The sequence below is a fragment of the Centrocercus urophasianus genome, unplaced genomic scaffold, assembly GCF_019232065.1.
Source record: "Centrocercus urophasianus isolate 14NV4802_14NV808 unplaced genomic scaffold, USGS_Curo_1.0 seq_12, whole genome shotgun sequence".
Taxonomy (NCBI): Eukaryota; Metazoa; Chordata; class Aves; order Galliformes; family Phasianidae; genus Centrocercus; species Centrocercus urophasianus.
Genome location: NW_024884364.1, coordinates 8,384,477 through 8,409,679, shown reverse-complemented (window position 1 = coordinate 8,409,679; position 25,203 = coordinate 8,384,477). Strand labels below are relative to the sequence as shown.

The window sequence follows — 25,203 nt, the reverse complement described above, 5'->3', positions numbered from 1 at the left end:
TCTGCAAAGAAACACCTAACGCAGAGAGCACACAAAACTTCTCCGTAGCGGAACGCGTTCACGAGTGTTGCAGCCTTTCCTCAGTAATCAATGAAAACCAACAAAAACATCCTCAGCATCAAAAAATAGCTGGCCCGTACGGGGATCGAACCCGCGACCTTGGCGTTATTAGCACCACGCTCTAACCAACTGAGCTAACCGGCCACGCTGCAGGCGGTTTAATTGCGTCCAGACCTCACCGGTTCTTCCAATGCTACGTTGGAGGTACTCAAAATACCAAAAAATCTGATTTTCACCTCTCGCAGTTATGCGCGGCACAGCAGCATAGTCCCTCCACGATTATTCGTGCAGCGCTACAGAGCCAAAATGAAGAGCCACCTCCCCGTCGGGGAATCGAACCCCGGTCTCCCGCGTGACAGGCGGGGATACTCACCACTATACTAACGAGGAACTGGGCACAAACTTTGATGTCCGGCCAGCCCGCCAAAAAAGTCCGCGAAAGCGCCCTGGTGTGTGAGGAGATTCTGCTAACCTGTGGGTACACAAATTGCCACTTTCTTTGTGCCGGTCTCCACGGGAAACCAGAATCCCTCTCAGCTGGAAATCCAGATAGACTGCGTGTAAAACCAAAGCTCAAGGAAAACAGACAGGAAATAGGTTGTAATCCCTTCCATCCTGTGGAAAAGTAGTTGTGAAGGATGATGCCACTAAACTCCAGCCCTTAGCTTCATCAGCTGGCAGGGTGAGTGGGTCCCTCACCTATCTTCTTTCCAACCAGTATCACCTAACATTAAAAGTGATAATGTAAATAACACAAAATGAAGATAGCAGCTGTACAGAGAAAGCATACAACTGTGTCATGAGAGCACAGCTGCTCGCTCAAAACCGAATAACTGCCATGAGGAATCACAGAATCATAGAATGGCCTGGGTTGAAAAGGACCACAATGACCATCTGGTTTCAACCCCCCTGCTATGTGCAGGGTCGCCAACCAGCAGACCAGGCTGCCCAGAGCCACATCCAGCCTGGCCTTGAATGCCTCCAGGGATGGGGCATCCACAGCCTCCTTGGGCAACCTGTTCAGTGCGTCACCACCTCTGTGTGAAAAACTTCCTCCTAATATCTAACCTAAACCTCCCTTGTCTCACTTTAAGACCATTCCCCATTGTCCTATCGCTATAGGGCTGGCACAGGGCACTACAGGCCTGCTGTATGCCCCATAATTTTCATATATAATCTACTTGGGTTAGGACTGGGCTGACATTAGGATCACAGAGAAAACGGGGTGGGACACGCTGCACAATCCTGACTGGAACACTCAAGACTGGGAGAAGCAGCAGATCTTACATTGGTCTTTCAGTGAGGTTATTAACCCGCAGGTTTTACCAGACGATCGGGGTCACATGGAAGGGTTTTGGCCATGAAATACTGGTCGGGAAAGGCAGTAGGTTCCAGAGTTCCGACAGCTCCAGCAGCCCAGGAAGGCGCACGTCACAATCAGACATCTCACGGACTGCCAAACGGCAGCTCGGCAACGCAGCTGCCGCACCTCCCGTCTGCGCTTTCACGGCAGCCAGAGAGCAGAAAAAACACCCAGCTCCCTCCTCGTTAGTATAGTGGTAAGTATCCCCGCCTGTCACGCGGGAGACCGGGGTTCGATTCCCCGACGGGGAGTCGGCTGGTATATTTTTGCCGCCCTTCAGCGCACAGCGCGTTCCGCCAGCGGCGGCGCTGGAAGTAGATGGCGGTACAGCGCCATACGGCGTGCGGCGGTGGCGCCGGGCACAAAGCGGCCGTGATCGTATAGTGGTCAGTACTCTGCGTTGTGGCCGCAGCAACCTCGGTTCGAATCCGAGTCACGGCAGGGTAATTTTTTTTTTTTTTTTTTTTTTTTTTTATTTGTAAGTGTTTTACTGCCCAGCCAGCGGCAGGACGAGGTACTGATATGCCGGGGTCCGTTCGACTAGCTGGACGGGGCGCAGCTGGCGAGCCATAGGCCGGAAGCGCCCAGGGTGGCGATTTCTGGCAGGAAACGCGAGAGCTGGAAGGAAAAAAAAAAAAATAAAACGGAAAAGGTAGTGGCCCGTACGGGGATCGAACCCGCGACCTTGGCGTTATTAGCACCACGCTCTAACCAACTGAGCTAACCGGCCTGCTCAAGGACCGCGCCCCGCGCCTCCAAGCGGCGGCCTCGCACGGCGTGTGTGGCCCAGAGGCAGCGCGTTCCGGTGGGTTGCCGACGGCTCGGGGCCTCCTGAGGCCTCGGTGGCATCAGGGAAAGGGCGGAGGCTCCGAAGGGTAACGGCGGCACGGCGCGGATCCGCGCTGCATAGCGGGAGGCCAAAATGGCGCGTCGTGCAGTAGTCGTGGCCGAGTGGTTAAGGCGATGGACTAGAAATCCATTGGGGTCCCCCCGCGCAGGTTCGAATCCTGCCGACTACGGAACCATTATTTTTCCACCCGGAGGCACCGCCTTCCCTCCCGCACCGCTGGGTATTTTTTAATTTATTTTTCTTTTCCGCAGCTCTCCTACAAACGTTTTCTCCCCGAAGTGGGAGAGTTCCGGACGGCCCACCCACGGCTCACAGCAGGGAAAACTTCTCAGCGCCATACCTCGCTTTTCGTCGCGCCGCTCCCGCGAACCCCTCCCCCACCCCACACCGCGGCCCATTTGGGCGGGGCGCGGCCCCTACGACTGCGGCCTTCCCGGCGCCGTGGCTTAGCTGGTTAAAGCGCCTGTCTAGTAAACAGGAGATCCTGGGTTCGAATCCCAGCGGTGCCTGTGAGGGCAGCGACTTTTGTCTCCCAAGAGTTGAACGAGTGCAGCAGGGAAAACAGCTCACAGCCACCGCTCGTTGTGCTTCTCGCAGAGCGGCTGAGGTGCCTGCTCTGCCCTCACCCTGCGGGTGTTCCTCAAATCGCACCCTCACCTTCCACTACCGTTCCAATGTTTTTGCTTCTGTTAATAAAAAAAAGGCTCGGACAGAGTTCCAAAAGTGAAACTGGCCCGTAGGGGGATCGAACCCGCGACCTTGGCGTTATTAGCACCACGCTCTAACCAACTGAGCTAACCGGCCCCCTTATTTTTGTTTTCCGCGCCACCCCTGATCCCGCTTCCTGCATCAGGTGCCGGTGTCTCCACAACCACTGGTGCAGTCTCGCGAGCAGCATTTTGCCCATGACAGGAACAAAAGCGCAGGCATAACGCGTTTCCTCGGCAAAGCCTCCTCCCTGCTCTGCTCGTTAGCCGCGCTGCGAAATAGTTGCTTCTCTCCGCAGCCCCTCGCCCTTGGCCCCCCGGTTTGGCAGTGCCCTCCCCGCCCTCCTCTGCCTTCTGCTCATCCTCCGTAACGGCGCGGACTTGAGGCCCCACAACCGAAAGGCCGCAAAGCAAGGAAAAAAAGAAAAAATAAAAAGCAAAAACTATTGTCAGGAGTGGGATTCGAACCCACGCCTCCAGGGGAGACTGCGACCTGAACGCAGCGCCTTAGACCGCTCGGCCATCCTGACGCCCTGATAGTGGCCCCCAACCGGCCCACCTCGGCCCCGTGCTGCGCCCAGCGCATGGATAATCAATGCAAAGGTGGAATATAGAATGGTTAGGGACAAAGATGGGGGAGATGAAAGCAGGGAAATTTTGCTACCAATGAAAAATAGTTGCCTAGAAACATTGCTCAGCAGCATATATTGGTTCTGATACGAGAGACAGGATTTGAAATTCATCTCCAACTGAATAATAATAATAAAAAAAAGCATCACTTAAGAAAGAATAGATCCACGTTAAGTAAATCCGTGTTGTGAGAGGTAGCAGGATACATTTTTCACACCGAGGTGGTGATCCACTGAACAGGTTGCCCAAGGAGGCTGTGGATGCCCCATCCCTGGAGGTATTCAAGGCCAGGCTGGATGTGGCTCTGGGCAGCCTGGGCTGCTGGTTGGTGACCCTGCACACAGCAGGGGGGTTGAAACTTACATAATCATTGTGGTCCTTTTCAACCCAGGCCCCTCTATGATTCTACGGTATGAAAGGTTTGCACTGAGAAATCTTGCTTTACTTAGTATTTAGAAGAATGAAATAATCAGAAACTCAGGACACTTTCTGTTTCATAGGAACATAAGAGAAATCTACTCTGCTTGAATCAACATTTTGAGCACAGTAGAGAAACTGCATCTTCACTTAATATAAGAAGCCCTGAGAAGAACAAATGAATAAAGTATTCCTCTACATCCTTCATTTTGTTACTGACAGATTCCAAAGTTGCTATCATCTTCCCTTACCATTATCCTCAAAAAGACTTTTCTTCCTGATTTCTTCAAGCCAACCCAGCTTGCTTTGTTTCTGATCTTTCCTCCCTCACACTCATCTCTCTTGTTCTTGTTTCCTTTAGGACTGTGTTCTTCCTGTCTTGAAGAGGAAAGAAAGTTTTCTAACTAAAAAATGTACACAGGAATCAAAGAAATAAGCAAATATTTGCTTTTATTATTTTCTTAAAAGTGTTTAAAATAGCTTAATTTATAACGATTTCATTAACTTTTGGATACACAATCTCATTTTTGTACTAAATTGCTAATGTTGGTAACCTTCCTTTTTCCTGGAAGTTACAAAATGTAGTTATTTATCTAAAATAAACAACCACCTTAGAACAGCATTCCTGTCTGCTCAGTTACCTGAAGGCATAACATCACTTTCCACTTCTATTGCAAAGGGCAATTAGATGCCAAAGAGAGTTTTGAGGTCAGCCAGAGTGAGCTTTGAGGTTTCCCCTTTGCCTGCCAGCACCTGTTGGGCGAGACCTTTCTTCCTGGTCTGGAGTTGTACGATATTTTCTTCTACTGTTCCTTCACAGACAAACCTGAAAATCCAAAGCCACATTGCATCAACTGCTAGGAAAAAAATTGCTTACAGAATGCTGACAACTTTCTCTGTAAGTGTCCAAAAGTTTGTCTCAAATATTAACAGCTTAGTATGTAATTGACAAAATGTACCCACCCACAAAAACAACAGTTCTCCCTTACTGTAACTGAGGACTGGTAGGTGCCAGCCCTGATTTGGTCTTACAATAGATGTTACAACATTTCAAATAAAAGCCTGATGTAATTTAAGCCTCAACGTTGGTCATCTGAAGCAACAGTAATTATATGATAAATTCCCATTAGGTGGTGTGATAACAGATGGCACCTTTTACACTAAAAGCATTATACACAAATCAGTGTCTCAGATTTCAGGTGCTTTCAACTGAATGCGTTTACAGTAACTGAGCTATATTTCCCCACCTTAACATTATAGATGTTACAGTTTATTCTATAGGCCAACCTTGCCACTTGTTAGAAGTGCTCTATATGTTACTTACAATAGACAGGTCCAGGCTCAGGGAGCATGGTGGCTACCTCTAGAATACTAATTTAAGAAAACATCAAGAAGCATCCTCAAATGCTTATTGCCACGAGATTCCCAACCATCCTACAATGCTTAGTTATAAGACTGTATGCTCCAAGACAGATCTGCTTAGGGAAGAGCCAATGAGATGTGAGACTATTCCTGCCCCCAGTATTGTTTGTTTTTGTTTGTTTTTGGTGGGGTGTGTTTGCTCATTTTTTAAAGTTTAGCACCACAATTACTAAGACCAAAAGGTTTAACATTAAATAGCCAGAAGAAATGTGCACTCTCTCTCAGTGCTCAACTCACAATCCAACTGAGTTTGTGCCCAGCCTCACATAAAGGAACAAGCCTCAAAGGAAGGTCTTGTTTCACAAGCTAAAGGCAGACATGACAGTACATGGCTAACAGCTCCATCTACAGGTGCAGACCTGTGTATCACAACATCCTTCTGCTGCCCCACTCGGTAAATGCGGTCGCAGGCCTGTTCCTCGAGTGCAGGATTCCTACAAGGAAAGGAACAACTCGCATAAGCCCCTAGGCTGTGTTCAGGAATTACTAAAATACAGGTGTCTTTACACTGCTCCTTTCGTCTACCTCCAGAGCCTTCTGTTCTCTTCCTTTATAGAACTACAGCCTCCTCCCACGTTACCTCAGCTTTACTAGCTTGATGACCAATATGCACCCAACACTATTTCCTTTGCAGGTGACCCAGTAACCAGGAAGGTTACTTTACTTCCTGGAGAAGTAACCTGCTGCAACTCCACACAAAATCAGCTGTCTGAATTAAACCTGTGTTCCAATCAGCCCCTCACTTCTGACCAATAGTTAATGCTGACAGGAAGCTGAGGAGCTGCTGAACAAAGAGTGAAACAGGAAGGCAAATACCTGAAAAAGGCTTTTGATCAAGAACATTACATAAGAAATGGGTGGCACACAGAGGGAGTCACTTCCTTATTGTAGAAATCTCCCCTTAATGCTACCCAATAGCTAGATCATGTACCAAAGCATGTTAGCCTGCTTTGGAGGTTCCCACTTGCAAAAGGGTAGTTAAACAAACAAACAAAAAGATCAATAAAATGTGGTTCTGAATGATGAGAGACAGCATAAATATCAGGAGTTCATACTGCTTTCATAGCTCTGTAAAACCCAAGGTACGCTAGCTACGCTTACTGACAATGCTCAAGACAACCTTATTTATTTCAATACAAATTCCCTATGGGCTTTACTGTACTTTTATTTATTGCTGCTTGAAATTTAAGCTAGGGATTTTTGCCCAGCAGGACTGTACTTCATGGCTGTGTGCACTGGATAGACAAATCCAAGATAGAGTATTTTGGAGGAAAACTACAGCAAAACACTTTTCTACAACTAATCATTAGCCCTTACACTCAGCTGAACTATTCCTTCCTACTCAGCTGTATCAGAAGTCACAACACACATGGTGTGGAAGAAAGCAGCATGCCCTACATAATTCCTCATAGATGGAAATTTTATTTTTCTTTACCAATGCATGTCAAGGAGAAAGAGGTGGTTTCCTCCAGTCAAGTTCAAGCCAACACCTCCAGCCAGCAGAGAGACCAACATTACCTTCAAAGACCAAAACAGAGATAAGAGAAAATTAATGCTTTATATATGCCACATTAATTTGAAATAAAGACCATACCAAAGGATCTGTTTATCCTATTTATATGTATGCATTTATTATGTGTCTGGAAGCCTGCCAGATGTTACTTAATGAGACACAGAAAGCTGTAAGAGAAGAGACCAGAAGATAAGACTCTAAGAGAGACCAGCTTAACATTCCACATCTATTACACTGACAAATGTTTAAGGACTAGAGAAAGGACCTGCAAAGTTCATCCTCTCTCCATGCCCCACTTAAATGACTGGCCTTTCTGATGACAGCCTGTTGCCAACAATGGTACCAATTAGCACCCACTATGAATTAAGAATCAGAATTACTTCAAACACAAGCAACTGGACTGAAGTGGCCTGCCACTCATTTCACATTGCTTACACATAACCTAAAGTTTAGAAAAAGATGAGTAGCTGGGAGGAAAGGGAGTACAATAGTTGATCAATTGAGAGAAGATTCTTGTACAGCAAAAGAATTGAATATGTTAAGTACAGAGCTATTTGTTATATATATGTATTGCTGAATTTCACAGTATGTTAAAACACTGATCTTGTTCAAGAACTTAGCTATTCATATAGCTTGTAGAAGTCGTCCTCTGTTTAAGTTCAAATCCAGAAGGAGAAAGATTGCTTTCCAGACAGCAGCTTGTTTAAGAAATCCAGAAAAGTAAACAAACTAATGCATCACTTACTCCCTTCCCAGTATAGATCTGTCCTGAGAAGAGGCAGCCTCTCCTGCCTAACTTACAATGATGTCAGTGTTTAGATCAAAGTGCACCACTATGAATAATGAATTTGGATTCAGACTTCTTCAGATATTTGGCAAGTTTCCTTCCCTTGGCAAAAACAGACTAGGAACTATTTTCATGAAGAGCCTGTAGTTCAGCAGCATTAAAAAAATAAATAAATAAATAATAATAATATATATATATACACACACATTTATATTTGAAAGTGAAAGAAATTACAGTGAGGTAACCTTATTCTGAAATCCCATCCCAATTCCAGTCTCTCTATTATTGTACTGGGGTGAGATATGTTCTTAATCTGTCTACATTCACAGCTTCAGCTGTTACCCTCTCTTCTCAAAATAGATTACAGCCTGGCACAAGGTACCTGCTGTGCTGCAGAACAGCAAGAAAATCTTACAGGTTCCTTGGCAAGCAGGGGATATAAAGAAAGAGATCTGTTCCAGTGCAGTGATAGGAGTTGGAAACAACTAACCTGTCATGAGTGGAGCTAACTGGCCCCATAGCTTATTCAATGCATCATTTCATTGGAAGATTTGGGCAGCCTCTGTACTAATTTCTAAGTCAGATGTTCAGTTCAGAACAGTTAACATCCAAAGGAACTTTCCACAGCTGCTCCTGGTCATTATAAATTCTACATCTATTTTTACAGCTACCCCTTTCCCTGTTGATCTTGGTACCTCGATATCCAAATGAAAGCAGTGCCAGCAAGTGAAATCATGAAGTCACCTCTTGTAATTGCTCATAACAATACCAGTAACTGCTTCCCTGCCACGATTTCATACCTGAGGCCCTTTGGGATTGTTATTGAACTCCTCTACCACATCCATTCTCTGCTTAGGATTAACAGAGCCATCCACCATTGAATACTTCAGCCCTAGTCTCTGGAGGTGCACAGCCACAACTTTCAGCATGCTTGTCCACTGAGACACAACAACACTGGAGAAAGAGAACAAGGAGTTTAGAACAGATCCTATGTGTAGTCTGAGAGCTTGGTTATTGCAGTGTCTCACCCAAGAGGACAGTGCCCTATTCCCAATTGCAATCTGGGCACAAAGTCCCCTCTCAATTCAGAAATAGATTCACTATTATTAAGTGTAGTGCCACAACCTACTGAACAGGGCTAATAACCAACAAACTTGAGTCAAAGTAACTCTATTTTCACCACTGTTTTTGAATTTTACATTGCCAGCCATCAATCTCAAGTTGTAGCATTTTCCACAAAATGAATCAACAGCAAACACCAAATTTGATTTTCTCAGGGTCTTTCACTCCCCACATTTGTTTGGATTAAACACTTTGGAAGGCAGTCATTGTTCAGTAAGTTTTTTTGTTGGAGAACAAAAGTAATGCTGGTTTCTCATTCTTTTGGTAGGAATATTCTTTTGAAGAGAATTCGCACCCCCCAGGCCCTGTACATAATGACACAACTGTAACTACTTTCCAGCCACATATCTCTAAGTACATTCAACATTGTTTACCAAAAACAAGCACAAACCCCTGGAAGAAGTAGGATTGGCGCTGAGGCGCTGAGCACTTCTCTGCATGACTAAGTTCTCAATTCTATTTTAAGTAGAAAAGAGTCTGCTTGGGCCTCAAAGCTCAATATTCCTCACACACTCCCCTGCTACATTTACACTAATCTACTTCTTAACTTGTTCTCTTACGTTTTACTAGATTTTTCTCAATCAGCTTTCATATATTATAGTAGCTTCACCATTTCACCATTCCTGGAATCTGTATTCAGTTGTTTTAAACTACGAACACTGTCAAAAGACACGCTTCTCTCAATCACTGAGACTTAATACAAGGGCACATTTACTGACCTTTTCTGAGACTCTGGGTGACTCTGAATAGTTTTCAGTTCAGCTAAGAGGTGAGATACCTGCAAGAAAAAAACTAAAATTGCTTGATATCATAACTCAAGTCATGCTTAGCTGTTCTTCGTGAAACAGAAAGTGATCAAAACAACTCTTTAACTGTATCTTTTACCACGCTCTTGACTTTCAAGATACATTCATAATTATAAGTAAGAAATGGAGTCATACAAACACCTTTTACAAAGTCCAGCATTTCTGTGAGAAGTTATTGCAACCTCTCCTCTTGCTCTGCACAAGCACCATGCTCACATGTAACAATTTTCTAAACTGCTGTGAATCCAGTGCTCAGGATTTTCACTGATGTTTCATCAGTATTGTCAGGTTCTCACAGTTTTATTAGAAGTATCCATCAAACTTCTGATTACACCTAAATTGTCAGCTTACCTTGATCTGCAACATGTGACAATTCATTAACAGTTTAAAAGGAAAAGTTCTGAAACCAAGCTTCTCAAGGGAGGCCAGAAGATCAGAATACCTTGGTGCTCTCCTTGGTGATTTCAAAGAGATCTGTATTAAAAGCTGTGCCATTGAGGTAGACTGTTGACTTTGAATCAGGAGTCTGGAGCTCAGACAAGGTCAAGGCACTAAGTTGTTCCTCAATGGAGAGAGAAAGGCCTTCACTGGTCAAATTAACTTGGTCCAGAGCCTGCAAGAAAAATGCAATATAATAAGAGATGTCAGCCAAGCCTGAGATCAAATTCAGTACTGATCTACAGTCTGTGCAATGCCTGCTGAAGTCAGTGAGTTGGAAAGAAGCTATGTTAGACAATATGAATACAACACCATAAAGAAACATCACTGGGTCAGACCAACAGTCTCTTTAACCTCATATTCCAGCCTAAGCAGGATTTTGTAGGGCAAGTACATGAACTCAGCCATCTTCTGTGATCTGGTCTCAGAACTATCCCACATCACTCAAGATATTTGTAGGATTCAAGATATTAGGGAGTAAATCTCTGCTTGTTCGCTTAGTATCTGGATTTACTTTACAGCTTATTTATACTGCAGAGCATCAAACTTTGGACAGATCAGCCTCCTTAATGCAAGGCAACTTCAGTCAAGGCGCTTACAGAACTCAATCACACACAAGCCATTGACACTTTTCAAGACTTGGTTAAGATCAAGACTTATCCTTTCCTTTGCCATTAAAAGTCTATTTATTTATTTGATGCAAATAAAGCCGTTTCCAGAGCCACAGCCTCCCCTCACAGGTCACACTGGGGAACTCAGTAAGGTTTATGCATACCCTACTGAATGTGTCCATTCATAAAACCCTAGAGAAGTGAACCAGCAGTGTTAAAAAGTTCATTAACTTACACAAACATTTGAGTAAACCCCTCCACACCGCCACTATTACAATACAACGCAATTACCACTTTCAGTAAGGAGAGATGGCAGCAGCACTGACGGAGCCTCAACAGCATAGACAAGACGTGGGCAGTACTTGAGACTTGGGAAGCACTTTGAGAGCTTGCTAGAAATTCCTTCTGACTGTACCCAAAATCTTGTGCAACTGCCAATAAGCAGAGAACAACAGGAGATCTTAGAGGCACTGCCCAACACTGCCCAGCACGCATTTTGAATCAGCACACAAACACGCACTTGATTTAACACAGGAACTCAATCTCCCTTAAAAACAAAACTAAAAACAAACAAACAAAAAAACCCAACAGGTGACAACAAATCAAAGCACTGCATTTCTTATACTGGCACCTCTTCTCTGAACAATTACACCTTTATTTCAGAAGGGGAGCCAGGGAAGTTAAGAAAATTTCCCAGAGCTACAAAAGTAGGAACAGACCTTTGGAATACTGATTCAGTCAGTTTTCAGTCACTACCCATTACTACCAACAGACTTTGATAATTGTTTTGGTTTCCCTTGATTTATGCCTTCCTTTATTATCCACAGCAAATGAACAGACTGGCAGATTTCTCAATACCTAAAAGGACTTCTCTGAAAGCTAAGCAGGAAGAGGCTTCATAAGGGCTTCAAACCCCAAACCAAATTCTTCATAAGAGCATGGAAGCAGCTAAGCATTTTTCCACAGAATGTCTAAACCTTGATGCCCCATGGGGCCAGCTTTGTTCCTCATTAACCGTGCACTTAAGAGTTACTTCTGCAAATATTTGCACGGGAGGGCATGGTCAAACCTTTCTCAAATGGGTTACTGCCAGCATGCTCTCTGCCTTCATTTTTCTGCTCTTGCCGCTTTAGGTAGGACTGTAGTGTTGACCTGGAAAAATAAGATAAAGACTGTAGAATTCATAGCAAGAAAAAAGGCAGGATGCACTTGAGCTAAACAAGCAAGCTGTCGATGCATTAAGGAACGTTTCATTAATTATTTACTTTCTCATACTCTATTAATGTACTTTCCTGACGTGAGAGAGAGTTTTGTTTAACAAGATCAAAAAGAAAGATCCATTTTGGAAAGCATAAGGTTAGTAAGCCTGAAATAACAGGAGGCACGGCCGAACAGACAGCGTTCTTCGTAAAAATACAAAAGGACATCTTTAAATATATAGTTACAAGGAAAGAAACCTTTACAATAGCACTGGTGAAAGAGACCCTGTGAGAACACAAGGTGCTGCTGGTTTGCTTTACAGCCACCTAGAGAGGCCAGCATAACTTCAGATCATGTCAGTATCACAAGGTACAGAAGACGAATCATCTCCTACACAGGTGCTGGGACATCATCATTTAAAAAGTACTGTCACAGTTCCAAGAGTTCCTCCATGGCAGGAGGGCTGGAATCAGATTTTCTTTTTCAATGAAAACTATTCTGCAATTCTATGCTTGACAAATAGTCAGAAAGGGGGAAAGAATAACCTGAGTTTGTCCAAAAGATTTTCTTATCTAAAACGGATTAACCATTCTAATTTTTCGTATCAGTAGGAAACAAAATCGCAACATACTTTATTTCTTTTCACGTTCATACCTGGATCTTGCAAAGAGCACATTGTATACAGACTGCTCCTCTGCTGAAAGTTTTAACTGATGCAACTGCATGCTACGCTGCGGCAAAGATACCTGAAGATACACAGCATCAGATATATATAACGCAGAAGATCTTATACAGCATCACAAAAACCAGTATCCCAGTATTTAACATAACATTCAATCTCTCTAATGAAAAAAACAGCTACCTATGAAGTCATTTATTTTAATTAATTATGAGTAACCTGGTTAACACTCAGGATGAAAATCTTTATTCCAAGTCATAACAAAAGGCTTGAGAACTAAGAATAGGCTGCTGTATAGCAGGGGGAATTAATTTATTGCACTGCAAAAAGTAGTTTCTCAGCTTCCCATTTAGAATCAGACAGTAATCGAAACGATACCTTCTGAGGTTTTACAGACACACTGATAACCTATAACTCAGATTAACAGATTATCTATAAGGAATAATGGAGAAAGCCAATGCCCCAGTACACACCAAACCCATTTCACACTCTGCAGCTTTAACTCAGGGATTTGGCTCAAGAGATCTAGACAGCTCTCCATTACATGGATATCCACTTGCAATTGCTTGACACATTCTCTTCTGCACTTGATTTCTAACTAGAAGGTTTCATTTTTCCATATATTTCTGCATTCTGGATAAGCAGACACATAAACAGAGGTTTATTCCTCTTCCTCAATAGAGTGCAGTAGACAGGAAAACCCACCCATTAGCAAATATGCATGTGAAGGGTTAACTGCTGCTGCAAGGAAAGTGATGAGATGATTGTCTAGGTCTTACCAAGGGCTTTCCAGTGGAATCCAGCTGGTCCTTAGTTCTCCGTAATAAAAGGCTCCTAGTTAAAAGGCTTAGCCTATCTCCTCCCTTCTTAGTGTTGTTATCTACCTGATATTTCCACACTTTGTATTCATCAAAAGGAGAGCAACGTAGGAACCTAAAACAGAAGATAAAGGAACTTCATTCCAAACGAAAAGATGCTCTTCAGTTACTCCTGAGTGACCAAAACAAAATTCCTTGTTATCCAAAGCAAACAATTTCTAATTCTGCAGGGAGCAACAAATCACTTTCAGTTCAATGACATCTATAACTTGTCTGGACCAGAAGAGGCAGAAAACTCCTTCACACACAACAAGGTGAAGAAGAAGGTGTCATTTGCAGATAGCAGAGGCTTTGCTCTGACAATAGTGAAGGTGTTCTCAGAGTTTGATGATCCTCTAGATATTTCTTTCAACATCACTGAACTGATCGACAACACTGTGAGTCTGAGGACCATCAGTAGCACAGCAAAAGTGACATCCTGACTGCATGCCCATATCATCATCTTAGCCCACTATAACTCAAAGCACGTCAAGAAGCACATCCACTTAACAAAAAACATACTCATTTGTTAATTCCAAATTATTATGAACAAGTATCACTGCACAAACATTCTCATCATTAACATTGGTTTTGCAGATATTCTCCTTGAAAACATAGGAAATCTTAAGTAATTTTCCCTTTGAGTTTCATAAAAGCAGAATAGTTACACACAGCAGTAGCACACGGTCCGGTTCATTCGCTGCCTCTGCCTCACTATCCCTGTTACCTCAGGGATCACTCCAACTATGAAACAACTTCAGCACTTTGTCAGTGAAGAATCACTGGAGCTGAAGTGCTATCCATGTGCCTTACATGAATATGACCTCACATGAGGTGAGGTCACCTCACCTCAGAAGGGAGTACACGTCCAGTAAGTTGTTCTGTATTGGTGTCCCAGTGACAGCCCATCTGGCAGTGGCTCTCAGCTTGCACACAGCTATGGAGGTTTGAACCTTTGGATTTTTAATAGTGTGAGCTTCATCCAATATAACTCGAGCCCAAGCTACTCTGAGGAGAGGGGAGCAGTGAGATGACCCACTCTGAAAGAAAAAAAAAGCAAACAATTTTTAACACAGAGCAATAAAGCAATAACCTTACTAGGACCTCTAGAGAGCCACAAGGAAACATATTTCCAGCAAGAAATGTTTTCTTTTTGACAGCAGTAATCTGAGCTCTTAGAGCCATGCAGGTTATTGAAAACAATCATCACCTCTCCGATGCTTCCATGAAATTTTCTAATCTGAAGTATATGTGTTTGCTTATTCATGATGGTTACTTCTAGTATTTTCCTGTTGTTTGTTTGTTTTGTTTTTTAACTTTTTATCTCCCCTTCCTTCCCAAGAGTGAATATCAGTAACATTTTGCTAGGCTGGGACAAAGGAACACATAACTATTCCACTAGGCATATATAAATAAAAGATTTTAAAACTTACAGGCTTATAAATACAGGATCTCCCCCTAGATGCCACCTAAAGGCTTCAGAAAATTCAAAGGCTTGTTTGCTCTAAGACCTACACATGCATCTGCACACAGAGGTTGGAGGCAAAAACATCCAGCAAGGGACTTGCTCTCCACTGCATACCCACATTCAACTGGCATTCAACAATCACTTTATTTTCACAGCCTAGCAAATACACTGCTGTTTCCTCACGAATACAGAATGTAAGTTGCCTCCGTGTCAGTTCAAACTGATTCAGAGCCTGAGCATGACAGGCTTCTGGTAGTTTAAAGGAGCATTAGTGCTTCCACCAAGCAGCAGATTCTAGCATCCTTCATAGACTTGTCTCTAAAAGTACACGATTCGTCACTACACTCTTAAAATTACTCTTTAATATATTTCAGCTGTGCATTCTGTGGCACGACAGAACAGGTTTATTGTATTTTTTTTCACATCATCTGTCTGCACCTCACAATACTTTCTCTCATGTCTTTGTTTTTATTGTGTAATCACAATAGTGTGCTTATGGAAAAAAGATTCTTGCCTACTGCTCATTGTAGCACTAGGTGTTCCCCGAAACAATAACAGCTTGCATCACCTCAGAACAAAAAGATTCGGACAATCTTTTATCAACAGCATGGCTTCTCACCTCTACTTCATGGTCCTTAGCAGGGAATTCCCCCTCCTCTTTGCTTGTGGGAACCTCCTTAGATAGAAGGCTGTAGGTTGTGACAACAACATCATGTTCAGAGAGCCTGCATCAAGGAACAGTAAGAATCAGAAGCAAGAACAAACACAGAATTCATTTTGCAAAGCAGACAAAATGCATGCTCAGGGTTTAAGAATAATATGGTTCTACAAGAACTATATGCAATTGTGCAGAAGACTGAACTTCACTGCAGGAATGACAAATGGTCTCCATTTTCTGGATATTGAATGCATATACAACAAACTAAACAAGGCAGTAAGAGTCAGATAGAATCCACACCACGTCAAATGAACGTTACTTAGAATGTGGTACACAGAAAAACTGCTCAGAATAGCCTGAAGCGGTATAGAAAAGTTGCAGATGTACACATAAGGATGATAATGTAACTATAAAGCACAAGTATGGAAGAAACTGCTACTTACTCTCTGCAAGCAAGAGATGTGCATTAGAAGACACACACAGTTTTTGTTACCAGGAGTAATAATAGCCTGCACCAGAAAGACTTGGCATGGGTACAGGTCATAAAGGCTTTACTATATAAAATATGAGAGCAGACAGCAGCCTGACCCTCTGAACCCTAAACATTTCCATACTTAAGTTCTTCCAACATTTTACTGCCACTTAATTTCAACTGATGAACACAGTTTCTTGTTAAGGTGTATTTAACTTTTCTTGGTCACACTTACAGTTTAGCACTTACACTTCTGCATGTTTATCTCGGTTTGGCCCATGGTACAAGTAGACCCTCAGTTTTCCAAAGCCCACACGTCTGTCAATCTCTTTCTTCCAGTGATGGATCAAAGATGCAGGACAAATGATCAAAGTGCTGCATGAAGGGATAACAGTAGAATCTGCAGGAAAATATTGCAGGCAGGTTTTAGCATCTTCACATTACTCTACAAAAACAAATTTTCGGATAGTCATGACAGTTAAGAAAATTGCTTTTTGTGATCAGTTTGTGAAGCAGATATCTCCACATCACACTCCTGGGGACTGTCAGCTTCAGGAGGAAAAAAAATTCTACTTAGACATCAAAGTGTTCTTGTAACTCATTCAGAGTTCTGCTATAAATCTAGGCATTTGAATAAACAGTGAGATTAGAAGTCAGGAAATAAATCTCTTCTCAGAAAATGGCTTCAAATAAACACTTCTTTCTTGTTCTAAAAGACTGACCTCACCATTTTGAGCCACGTTAAAAAAAAAGAAACAAACAAACACATTAAAAACCCCTCAGTTGTTTGTTTTGACAAAGAAACTTTCAAAACACACACATAAAAAAAGCAACCTAAGTAATTATATGAATATGGGGACAGTGACAGGTTGCTGACACAGAAACGATAACTTTTTAAAAACAAACAGCCAAACAGAAAACCCTCTGTAACTCCTGTATCTCTGTGAACAAAGAAATAATTTTATGAAGGGAAGGAAAAAAGATCAGTCACAGAGAGGTGAGGATTAATTCAAGTCCTTACGCTAAGAAAATTATGCAAACATTCAATACTTTTTCAAAACTAATTTTACCTGATTTGGTAAAATAACCAATAACCAATAGCCTGGAGTGTATAAAGTAATGAGCAGGAAAATCCTGCACACTCAGTGCCACTGATCAAGAGAAAGGCTTTGCAAGGGAGTAAAGTAAACATTACTCCCAATAGAATGTTCTTACAGAAGGGAAGTAAACACAGATAGAGTTTGTTGGTTTTGTAGTCTTTAACCTATATAAATTACAACCAGAACGCTTTATGCATTTCAAATGGGATTACATCAGAACGTATGTATTGTACAGTATAAGCAATTCTATACCATTTCTGGACAGCCACATTTCTTGCTTCTTGCTTTCTTTCTCTGTCTTCACCTGCTTCTGGGTCAGAATTAGTGCAATCATTGTTAGAGTCTTCCCCAGGCCCATGTCATCCGCTGGAAAGAGAGACACGCACGTTACGATGACCCACAGAAATGTGTCTGCCTAACACATCTACACTGAAGTAACTACCAGAGCAGCAAACACCCTAGCAATACTGAAAACAGAAATACACATCAGTTCCAGGATGTAATACAGTAATGGGTTAACAGCCCCTTTACACATCTACAAAATAACAAGTTGTTGGCCTCAAGGTAAGTTACACGCCAAGTTTTTGCTTTATTACGTCTTTCCCTCAAAAAGGTACTTTCCCATTCTGTTGCTCACCCAGAATTCCTCCACAAGGCCTTTGACTCTCTCTCCAGAGCAGCCATGCAAGTGCTTGTCTCTGGTGCAGCAGCAGTGGAACCTGAGAGGATGAGACAGAATTAGAAGGAAACACCTCGCGAAGTTCAGACACTTGTGCTTCCTGTAGGAAATCACCCAGCTGAGCTGTCCTACCACAATCCATCCTTGTCAACTCACTTTCAAACCAGAGGGATCCTCAGCTACTGTCTGCTCTGTTGGACAGGATTCTAGAGATTTGTGAAGATGATTAATGGCATCACTTGTTGCACTGTGCACAGCCCTAATTCGGTCTTCTGTCATTCTTCCTCCATACAGATTCTGCACACCAGAGTTCACTGAAAAGATAAAGTATTATACATGAAGTGTTTTTATAAAGCTAACTCTCCCTTGGAGATCTTTCATCTTAGGCATTTATCACAGTAGCTACAAATGCCCAGGGCAAAATATGCAGCTCGTGCTAACAAAAACGTTTCAGTAACTGTTACATATTCACAGTTTGCAGGATTCTGTCAGGCCTAGTCCTTGTCAGCATTCTTTAATGAATAGGCTTGCAATACTTACTTCCAAAACCACGGCCAAAATATTCACTGGAACCCAAGGCAGCAGCAGAGGGGTGACTGTGTGAGCTTGAAGAGGACCCTGTCTTATGATCCCCAAGAGGCAGTGGTGTTATCAACTTCGTACCACCCGGTCTGCTGAACGAGTTAGGCAAAGGTTCCCCACAACGGCCACTGCTTGCACTGTTCTCCCCTTAAGAAGAAAGGAATTGCAGGGTGAAGAAGTTGAACAATGGACCTCATAGCCTTGCTTTACAGCACAAAGAAGGACCTTCATTTAGCCCAATGGCTTGCAAAAGTTTATTAACTTGCCACAGTGATCTAACAGCAGGGTAGTGGGTTACCACATTGGCTGAGCCACCACAGCTGTTCACATGCATGCTCTTAGCTTGCTCCTGCTTGACAGCCAATGCAGTTCAGCTCACGCCTCAGTGTATGGTTTATGCAGACACAGTGAGCTTTGCAACTGTAATCAGATTAGTGCCTACACAAGGTCAGTTGTGCACGATGTTTCCGGTGTTCCACAGTTCCTGTCAGAAGCATCTTTGAAAAACAAATGGCTCAAGAAATCTGATTTGTTCCCTCCTTCCTGGAGAAGAATCTTGCTTAAAATCAGATCTTGCATAAGGCATTGCGATTGCTTGTTGTTTGGAGTAACCAGAAGTTGCTTATCTTGCTTATGTTAACTTTTATGTTCAGACACAGCTGCCAAAACCAATCTCCTGCATAAGCAGCATGGCTCCACACGGCAATAAAGTTGAAGTTAAACCTTAACTGCCAAGTTCTCAGAGAAACAAAACATTCTACAAAGTTTTTGGGGAAAAGAAAATAGCCTTACGTTTTTCTGTAGTATCTGTTGTTGAAATGTTAAGAGCACTGAGTGCAGCTTCCAAATCCTGTACTTGCTTTACTAACCGTTGCCCTTTATCTGGCAGCACCTGAATGTTCACTGTAGCCAAGGTATTCTGAAAAAAAAAAAAAAGGGAAAAAAAACAACAATCCCAAATCTGAATGTGCTTTACAGAGCTTTCTGCCAAGACGAAAACCATCAAGGAGTTAGAGGTTCAAAAACATTCATCTTCTACCACAGTAATTTCTACTTGAATGAAGTTCTACAACCTCCAAAAGCATTTACGTGCCATTTGGTGCAATTAAATACTATTCTAGCAGAAGGGAAGTTAGCCATTTCTATACTTCAGAAAAGATGGAAGGATGCAGGGCTCCTCCTTGTCTTCCTACGAAACAGGATGGTCGGCTAATCAAGTAGCTCAGATGATCTTAACATCTCACAAAGCATCCAGCATCCAAACTACGTGCACATTTCTATACAGACAGAAGGCTTATTTAATCTTAGTGTGAGTTTTCATGGCTACATCACTCTTTCTACACGAGCCTATGAGAAACAAACACATTATTTAAAAAGGCTAAGCTGGCTGCATAGTTACATCTTACACAAACTAAGTATAAGGGACACACAAACTCAGGCAAGTTAAAATTAAGCACACCCAAATGCAGATGGTTACATTGAGGCCACTGTCTCCTAAGTGGCTTAAAAAACGTGGCATGGGTTCTGATGTCCCTCCCTACAGCCCACTCTCTCATATGCTCCAAATATTTCAGCAGTTCTACTGTGTGGGGATACAATATTCCGATCGCTGTCACGAGTGAAAGAAGTCACCCTGAATAGGGAACAAAACAAAACAAAGTAAGGAATAAGAGGTAAAATATGTTACCTTCTTCTGCCTCAGCTGGATTTCAAGATGGTTACGAAGAGCCTCAGGGTCTCGGAGTCCTTCCATGTGAAGTGATGCTGCAGCTCCTAGCAAAGATGTCTCCTGGGTACTCTTCTCTGATGTTTCTGCAGGAACCCCTCTTGGTTGCAAACCCTTAACTGATTTCTCAGGTTCACTTTCATTTGATGAAGAATAAACAAGTACTACTTCATCACTGTCACTGTCAGAAACTTCATCAGCAGGTTGTTCCAGACTTGGCCTGACTTGTGTCTTGGATGGTGCTGTCCCTGCTCCTTGCTTTGGAAGAGTACACTGTGATGCTGCTTGTGGTACTGTTGTGGAAGTCATGTTTTCTTTTGGTATTGGCTTCATCTCTCCATTCTTTCCACCAATGCATTCTTTCACTCTGGTTTCTCTATCCCCACAGTTTTTTAAGCTTTTATCTGTGAACTTTTCTTTCTCTGGAGACTTGCTATTTGTACTTTGCTTTTCAAAACTGACTGGGAAGAGTTCAGATCTGCCACCTGGCTCTTCCTCCACACGTTCAGATTTATTGGATTCTTTGCCACTTCCTCCATACTTCTCTTTATCCTGATGGGTATTTTCTCCTTTCCAAGTCTCAGAAAGACAAAGTTTAGATTCAGATATTGTGTTTCCCTTAAGTTCTGAATCACTCCTACATCCCTTGGATTGTTTTTCAGTTTTCAGCTCTTCTGGATGTTCCTTCTCTGTGGAAGAACCAGAGGTGGACTTTTCTTTATGTGACTCCACCACATCACCCTTTTCCACTTCAACTCCTTTTGCTTTACTTTCCTCTCCACTGCCTTGCTTAATTTGTTTCCAGGATGATGCTTCACAATTCTTGTCTATCACCTTGAATGGATTTCTTTGGCCACTGGGATTGAAGACAGGTGCCTTCTTGGGCTGCAATTCTAATTTTTTTGATGGTTTGGTACCTTTTGAATCCTGCAATACACATAAGTAGGTAAGTGCTAATATATCAGTAATAAAACTTGCTAACTATACACACAATCCAATTACTTCAAGCAAGGCTTCATTGTCTATCAACATCATCTTTCCTACAATTTAGCAAGGGCAGGATAAACATTTTGCAAGGAAAAAAGAAACAACACTGCTGCTTTCCTGCTGCCTTAGCTATTCCCATGGTGTCTGGGGATCAAGTCCTAACAGCACCATTCTCAAGAAAGAAGGATGGCTGGAAAGCAAAGCCAGGATTTTCCTTTTTTCTGTTTTCAGGTGTTTTTTTTTGAAGACTGAGGAACATTGATTACTTCCCACAATTTAGAAGTTAGAAGTCTCAAATGGAGGACAACAGACTGATAAGGATATCAACTAGAGAATACAAAGTCTCTCACTATGTGATCTTGGAGGCAATTATAGCAGTTAGAACGAAGTTACACTGGAATAAGTTGATACTGCAATAAATAAAACACTCGTACCTGCCATGGCACACTTCCACACCATTTCTTCCCATTCAACTTACTGTTAACACATCGGTAAAACAACCTATCAAAGAATAAAGCAAGATTTGAAGCAAAAGTGTCATTAGAGGAGCTCTAGCCATTCTTTAAAAACTAGTGTGATGCTGAAAATATCACTTGATCTGAGATTAAAATCCAGACTTCTGCATAGCAAAAATCACAAATGATGGTAACAATGCTTGCTACCCAGTTATCATTCCCTGAATATAATTCCTTAGGGTATGGGGGTTTGTTTTGAACCACAGAATGGCTTAGGTTGTAAGGGACCTTAAAGATCATCAAGCTACACCCCCCTGCCACGGGCAGGTTTGCCACACAGCAGATCGGAGGCCATTCAACCTGGCCTTGAACGCCTTCAGGGACGGAGCATCACAAGTTCCCTGGGCAGCCTTTGCCAGGGCCTCACCACTATGAGTGAAGAATTTCTTCATAATATCTAACCAAAATCTCCCCTCTTTTAATTTAAAGCCATTCCTCTTGTCCTGTCACTATCTACAATGCAAAAAGTCAGTCCCCCTCCTGCATATAAGCTCTCTCCAAGTACTGAAAGGCTGCAATAAAGTCTCCCCTGAGCCACTGGTTCATTTTAAATCTTGAAATGAAAGCTAAAGGCGTGCTACAAATTGCTGAAGTAAAAACACTGTCTTATGTCCAGATGCTCCAAAGTCTCATGATTTTTAGGCGTGAGAAAATGGCTATTCTACCATGATGCCACACAGACTACTTAGACTGTGGGATTGAGTGCACCCTCAACAACTTTGCTGATGATACCTAGCTGAGCAGTGCAGTCAATACAACAGAAGGAAAGGATGCCATCCAGAGGGACCTGGACAGGCTTGAAAACTGGACCCAGGAGAACCTAATGAGGCCAAGAACACAGTGCTGCACTTGGGTTGGGACAATCCCAGATATGACTAGAGACTGGGAGATTAACTCCTTGAGAGTAGCCATACCTTGCAGCCTGGAAGGCCAATGGTATCCTGGGCTGCATCAAAAGAGGGGTGAACAGTAGGATGAGAGAGGGGATTGCACCTGTCTACTCTGCCCTTGTGAGGCTCCATCTGGAGTACTGTGTCTAGGCCTTGGGTCCCCAGTACAAGAAGGATGCAAAGCTGTTGGAGGGTGTCCAGAAGAGCGTCATGAAGATGATCAGAGGGCTGGAGCACCTCTCCTATGATGAAAGGTTGAAGGAATAGGGATTGTTTAGATTGGAGAAGAGAAAGTTCTGGAGAGACTTCACTGCAATTTTCCAGTACTTGGAAGGAGCTTACAAGCAGGACTTTTTACGTAAGTAGATGATGACAGGACAAGAGGGAATGGATTTAAACTGAAAAAGGGATGGTTTAGGTTAAATGTTTGGAAGAAATTTTTCACTCAGACGGTAGTGAAGCACAGGCACAAGCTGCCCGGAGAGGTTGTGGATGCCCCATCTCTGGAGGCATCCAAGGTCAGGCTTGATGGGTTCCTGAGCAGTCTGATCTAGTGGCTGGCATGTCTCCACAGCGGGGAGGTTGGAACAAGAGGATCTGTTAGGTCCCTTTCAACCCATTTTATTATTCTATGACAGACTTAAGAGAGATATTCTTAAAACGGGCAGACAACAAGGTCAGCTGCAAGAACTCTATCTGAATTAATACTGCTGAATTTGATGCAATCAAAACGAAACTCTGATGAACCCAACAACAAAGCTAGGTTCAATTCTGTTAAAAAGAAGCGTTAATGAATCACTCAGGTGTATATAATTGAATATCATTACTAACAAAAAATAAAGAACATTTTGAAAAGAGTAAGCCAAGTCCTTAAGTCCAGAGGTTATTTTTTAGCTGTAGAAGAGAAGGTCAGCCATCCCCACACAGTTCCAGTCACCCACATCTGTACAGCCAACCCTGGCTTCTGCTTGGAGGAACTTACTGGTACACATCTCTGTGCTGCTGCTGAACCAGGATTTGCAGCTCCACCATGTACCCCTCATGGACCAAACAGTACGAAGGAGGAACACTGAAACGAGGAAAGGAATAATAAACACAACACGCGCCATCAAAGCCACAGCGACCAAAAGACCGACTCGGGACACGACACTCGGAGCATCTTCTCAAAGACAATTTGGCAAAGAAAATAAAGCCCATAAGTCCTGACGCGACGCAGATTTTCCCTCAGGCCAACATCCAAAGCCCTCGGACTCGCTCAGCCCCGCGGTCCCTCCCGCCCCGAGCCCCTCACGCACTCAGCCGGCAGGACAAAGCCGCACGGCGCCGGGCCCTGAGCCCCGCACACGTAGAAGCTCTTCCCCTTGTTGGGGCCATCGCGGACGCCGGTCTTCAGAAGGCAGAGGGAGCCTGCAGGGCGGAGAAGAGCGGGACGAATTAGACACGCCGCCGGCAGAGTTCCTCCAGAATACCCCCCCTACCACCGCCCCTCACCATGCTCAGCGCACACCACCGCCTCCATCGCTGCACAAGCACCCCGCCCCCCTCCCTGCAAACCGACCAATCACACTGAGCGCCTGCGGATGGACCGCCCGATCAGGACGGGACAGCCAATCGCCGCTGCGCTCTCACTTCTCTCCGCCCCCGGTCTGTTCCTCCTTTCAAAAGGGCGGGAGGAGGAGGCACTGCTATTGGCTGGCGCGGACAGGGGGTGGGACTGCCGGCACCCCAACGGTCGCCTAGGCTGCCTGCTGCTGCTGTCGGTTCCGCCTCAGGCGCTCCAGCCCTCAAAAAAGCTGCCTGCTTTTCGCTTGGGTGCCCACGGTTGCGAGATTTAAAGGAAGGAGACCTCGATTTACTCCTCTCAGCTGAGAAAGCTGTCTTAACGTTAAGCTCGGTGTGCCTCCTGACTCGCCGAGGCCTCTGGGCTCACTGCGGCAGACTTCCTGGGCAGGGACGTGTTCCTCACCACAGGGCTCTGGGTGTAGAACGGGCTGCCCAGGGCAGCAGGCATGGCTCTAAATTCAAGGAGCGTTTAGATTAACAGGAGTATAAACAAACATCTTGAACCATTAGAAACCATTAGAAACTTGGTTTTTTCTTCTGTATTTCAGATGGGGGATATAATTTTACAAACTGTGTGCATTACCGCATTAACTTATGACAAGTGAGAAAATGATGCTGGTAGTAACAGAGAAATGGAGAGGCTACAATTTGATTAGCAAAAATATTGACAACATTCATACTAAATAATGGATTAGTGAAATGAACACTGAGAGCCCAATTCAGTACTGGTCCGAACAGCTGCAGCCTTGCTGACTTGCCTGAAGACTGAATTAGGCTCAGTATTATTCTGAAAAACATCCTTTTTATAAAACACACGTGATTTTGTGCGCTCACATGCGATGTGAAAATTTTTGCTCCTAAAAAAAACCTATTAGTTTTGGCCTAGCACTGACTTCACATCACTCACTTTTGCCCTTTCCACATTCACTCAACTTGTTTGGAAGCAGGAATGTGAAAGAAAAGGGATGCAGATAAAACAAGTCAAGCCCTCTGAGGGGAAGCACATACCTTAAGGAGCACTGACCACTATAAGCAAGTACGACTGAAGTATTAATGACAGCAATAATAACCTCAGTACAAGGCATTTCCTGGCAAATAGTG

At 43.4% G+C, this 25,203-nt stretch overlaps 1 protein-coding gene and 9 non-coding genes across 11 annotated transcripts; 4 read left to right on the top strand and 6 right to left on the bottom strand.

Annotated features, from left to right (window-relative positions):
• Positions 1 to 130: 130 nt before the first annotated feature.
• TRNAI-AAU lies at positions 131 to 204 on the bottom strand. The gene has a single exon. It is a non-coding gene; the product is annotated as a tRNA-Ile (tRNA).
• A 174-nt stretch (positions 205 to 378) lies between these two features.
• On the bottom strand, positions 379 to 450 carry TRNAD-GUC. The gene has a single exon. It is a non-coding gene; the product is annotated as a tRNA-Asp (tRNA).
• Positions 451 to 1,602: 1,152 nt separating this feature from the next.
• On the top strand, positions 1,603 to 1,674 carry TRNAD-GUC. Its single transcript has one exon. It is a non-coding gene; the product is annotated as a tRNA-Asp (tRNA).
• Positions 1,675 to 1,792: 118 nt separating this feature from the next.
• On the top strand, positions 1,793 to 1,864 carry TRNAH-GUG. The gene has a single exon. It is a non-coding gene; the product is annotated as a tRNA-His (tRNA).
• A 215-nt stretch (positions 1,865 to 2,079) lies between these two features.
• On the bottom strand, positions 2,080 to 2,153 carry TRNAI-AAU. The gene has a single exon. It is a non-coding gene; the product is annotated as a tRNA-Ile (tRNA).
• Positions 2,154 to 2,360: 207 nt separating this feature from the next.
• On the top strand, positions 2,361 to 2,442 carry TRNAS-AGA. The gene has a single exon. It is a non-coding gene; the product is annotated as a tRNA-Ser (tRNA).
• Positions 2,443 to 2,708: 266 nt separating this feature from the next.
• On the top strand, positions 2,709 to 2,782 carry TRNAT-AGU. The gene has a single exon. It is a non-coding gene; the product is annotated as a tRNA-Thr (tRNA).
• Positions 2,783 to 3,003: 221 nt separating this feature from the next.
• On the bottom strand, positions 3,004 to 3,077 carry TRNAI-AAU. The gene has a single exon. It is a non-coding gene; the product is annotated as a tRNA-Ile (tRNA).
• Positions 3,078 to 3,427: 350 nt separating this feature from the next.
• On the bottom strand, positions 3,428 to 3,510 carry TRNAL-CAG. The gene has a single exon. It is a non-coding gene; the product is annotated as a tRNA-Leu (tRNA).
• Positions 3,511 to 4,030: 520 nt separating this feature from the next.
• Positions 4,031 to 24,068, bottom strand: TTF2 (transcription termination factor 2). Of its 2 annotated transcripts, XM_042810577.1 has the most exons (24): positions 24,031 to 24,068; positions 23,835 to 23,946; positions 23,522 to 23,608; positions 21,569 to 21,635; positions 20,109 to 21,074; positions 19,214 to 19,340; positions 18,380 to 18,568; positions 17,996 to 18,153; positions 17,798 to 17,879; positions 17,413 to 17,526; positions 16,310 to 16,460; positions 15,550 to 15,655; positions 14,312 to 14,502; positions 13,385 to 13,538; positions 12,581 to 12,672; positions 11,796 to 11,878; positions 11,018 to 11,157; positions 10,120 to 10,290; positions 9,591 to 9,649; positions 8,550 to 8,703; positions 6,885 to 6,967; positions 5,809 to 5,883; positions 4,669 to 4,853; positions 4,031 to 4,405 (listed from the first exon to the last, which is right to left on the bottom strand). In XM_042810577.1, exons 1-23 carry the CDS (start codon positions 24,056 to 24,058, stop codon positions 4,712 to 4,714), a joined length of 3,531 nt encoding a protein of 1,176 aa, XP_042666511.1. In that variant the 5' UTR covers positions 24,059 to 24,068; the 3' UTR covers positions 4,031 to 4,405; positions 4,669 to 4,711. The 2 variants fall into 2 exon arrangements, with proteins under 2 accessions (XP_042666511.1, XP_042666509.1); XM_042810575.1 differs by lacking the exon at positions 4,031 to 4,405 and having other exon boundaries at positions 4,461 to 4,853.
• Positions 24,069 to 25,203: the final 1,135 nt, after the last annotated feature.

What these genes read in the sequence shown, in the direction of transcription:
- TTF2 (XM_042810577.1), bottom strand. Translation starts at nt 24,058, where the DNA reads ATGGAGGCGGTGGTGTGCGCTGAGCATG. An exon ending in AACAGATACTACAGAAAAAC is followed by an intron (nt 18,569 to 19,213) that starts GTAAGGCTATTT and finishes TTTCTTCTTAAG; the next exon opens with GGGAGAACAGTGCAAGCAGT. An exon ending in GCCTTGTGGAGGAATTCTGG is followed by an intron (nt 17,527 to 17,797) that starts GTGAGCAACAGA and finishes CTCTCTTTCCAG; the next exon opens with CGGATGACATGGGCCTGGGG.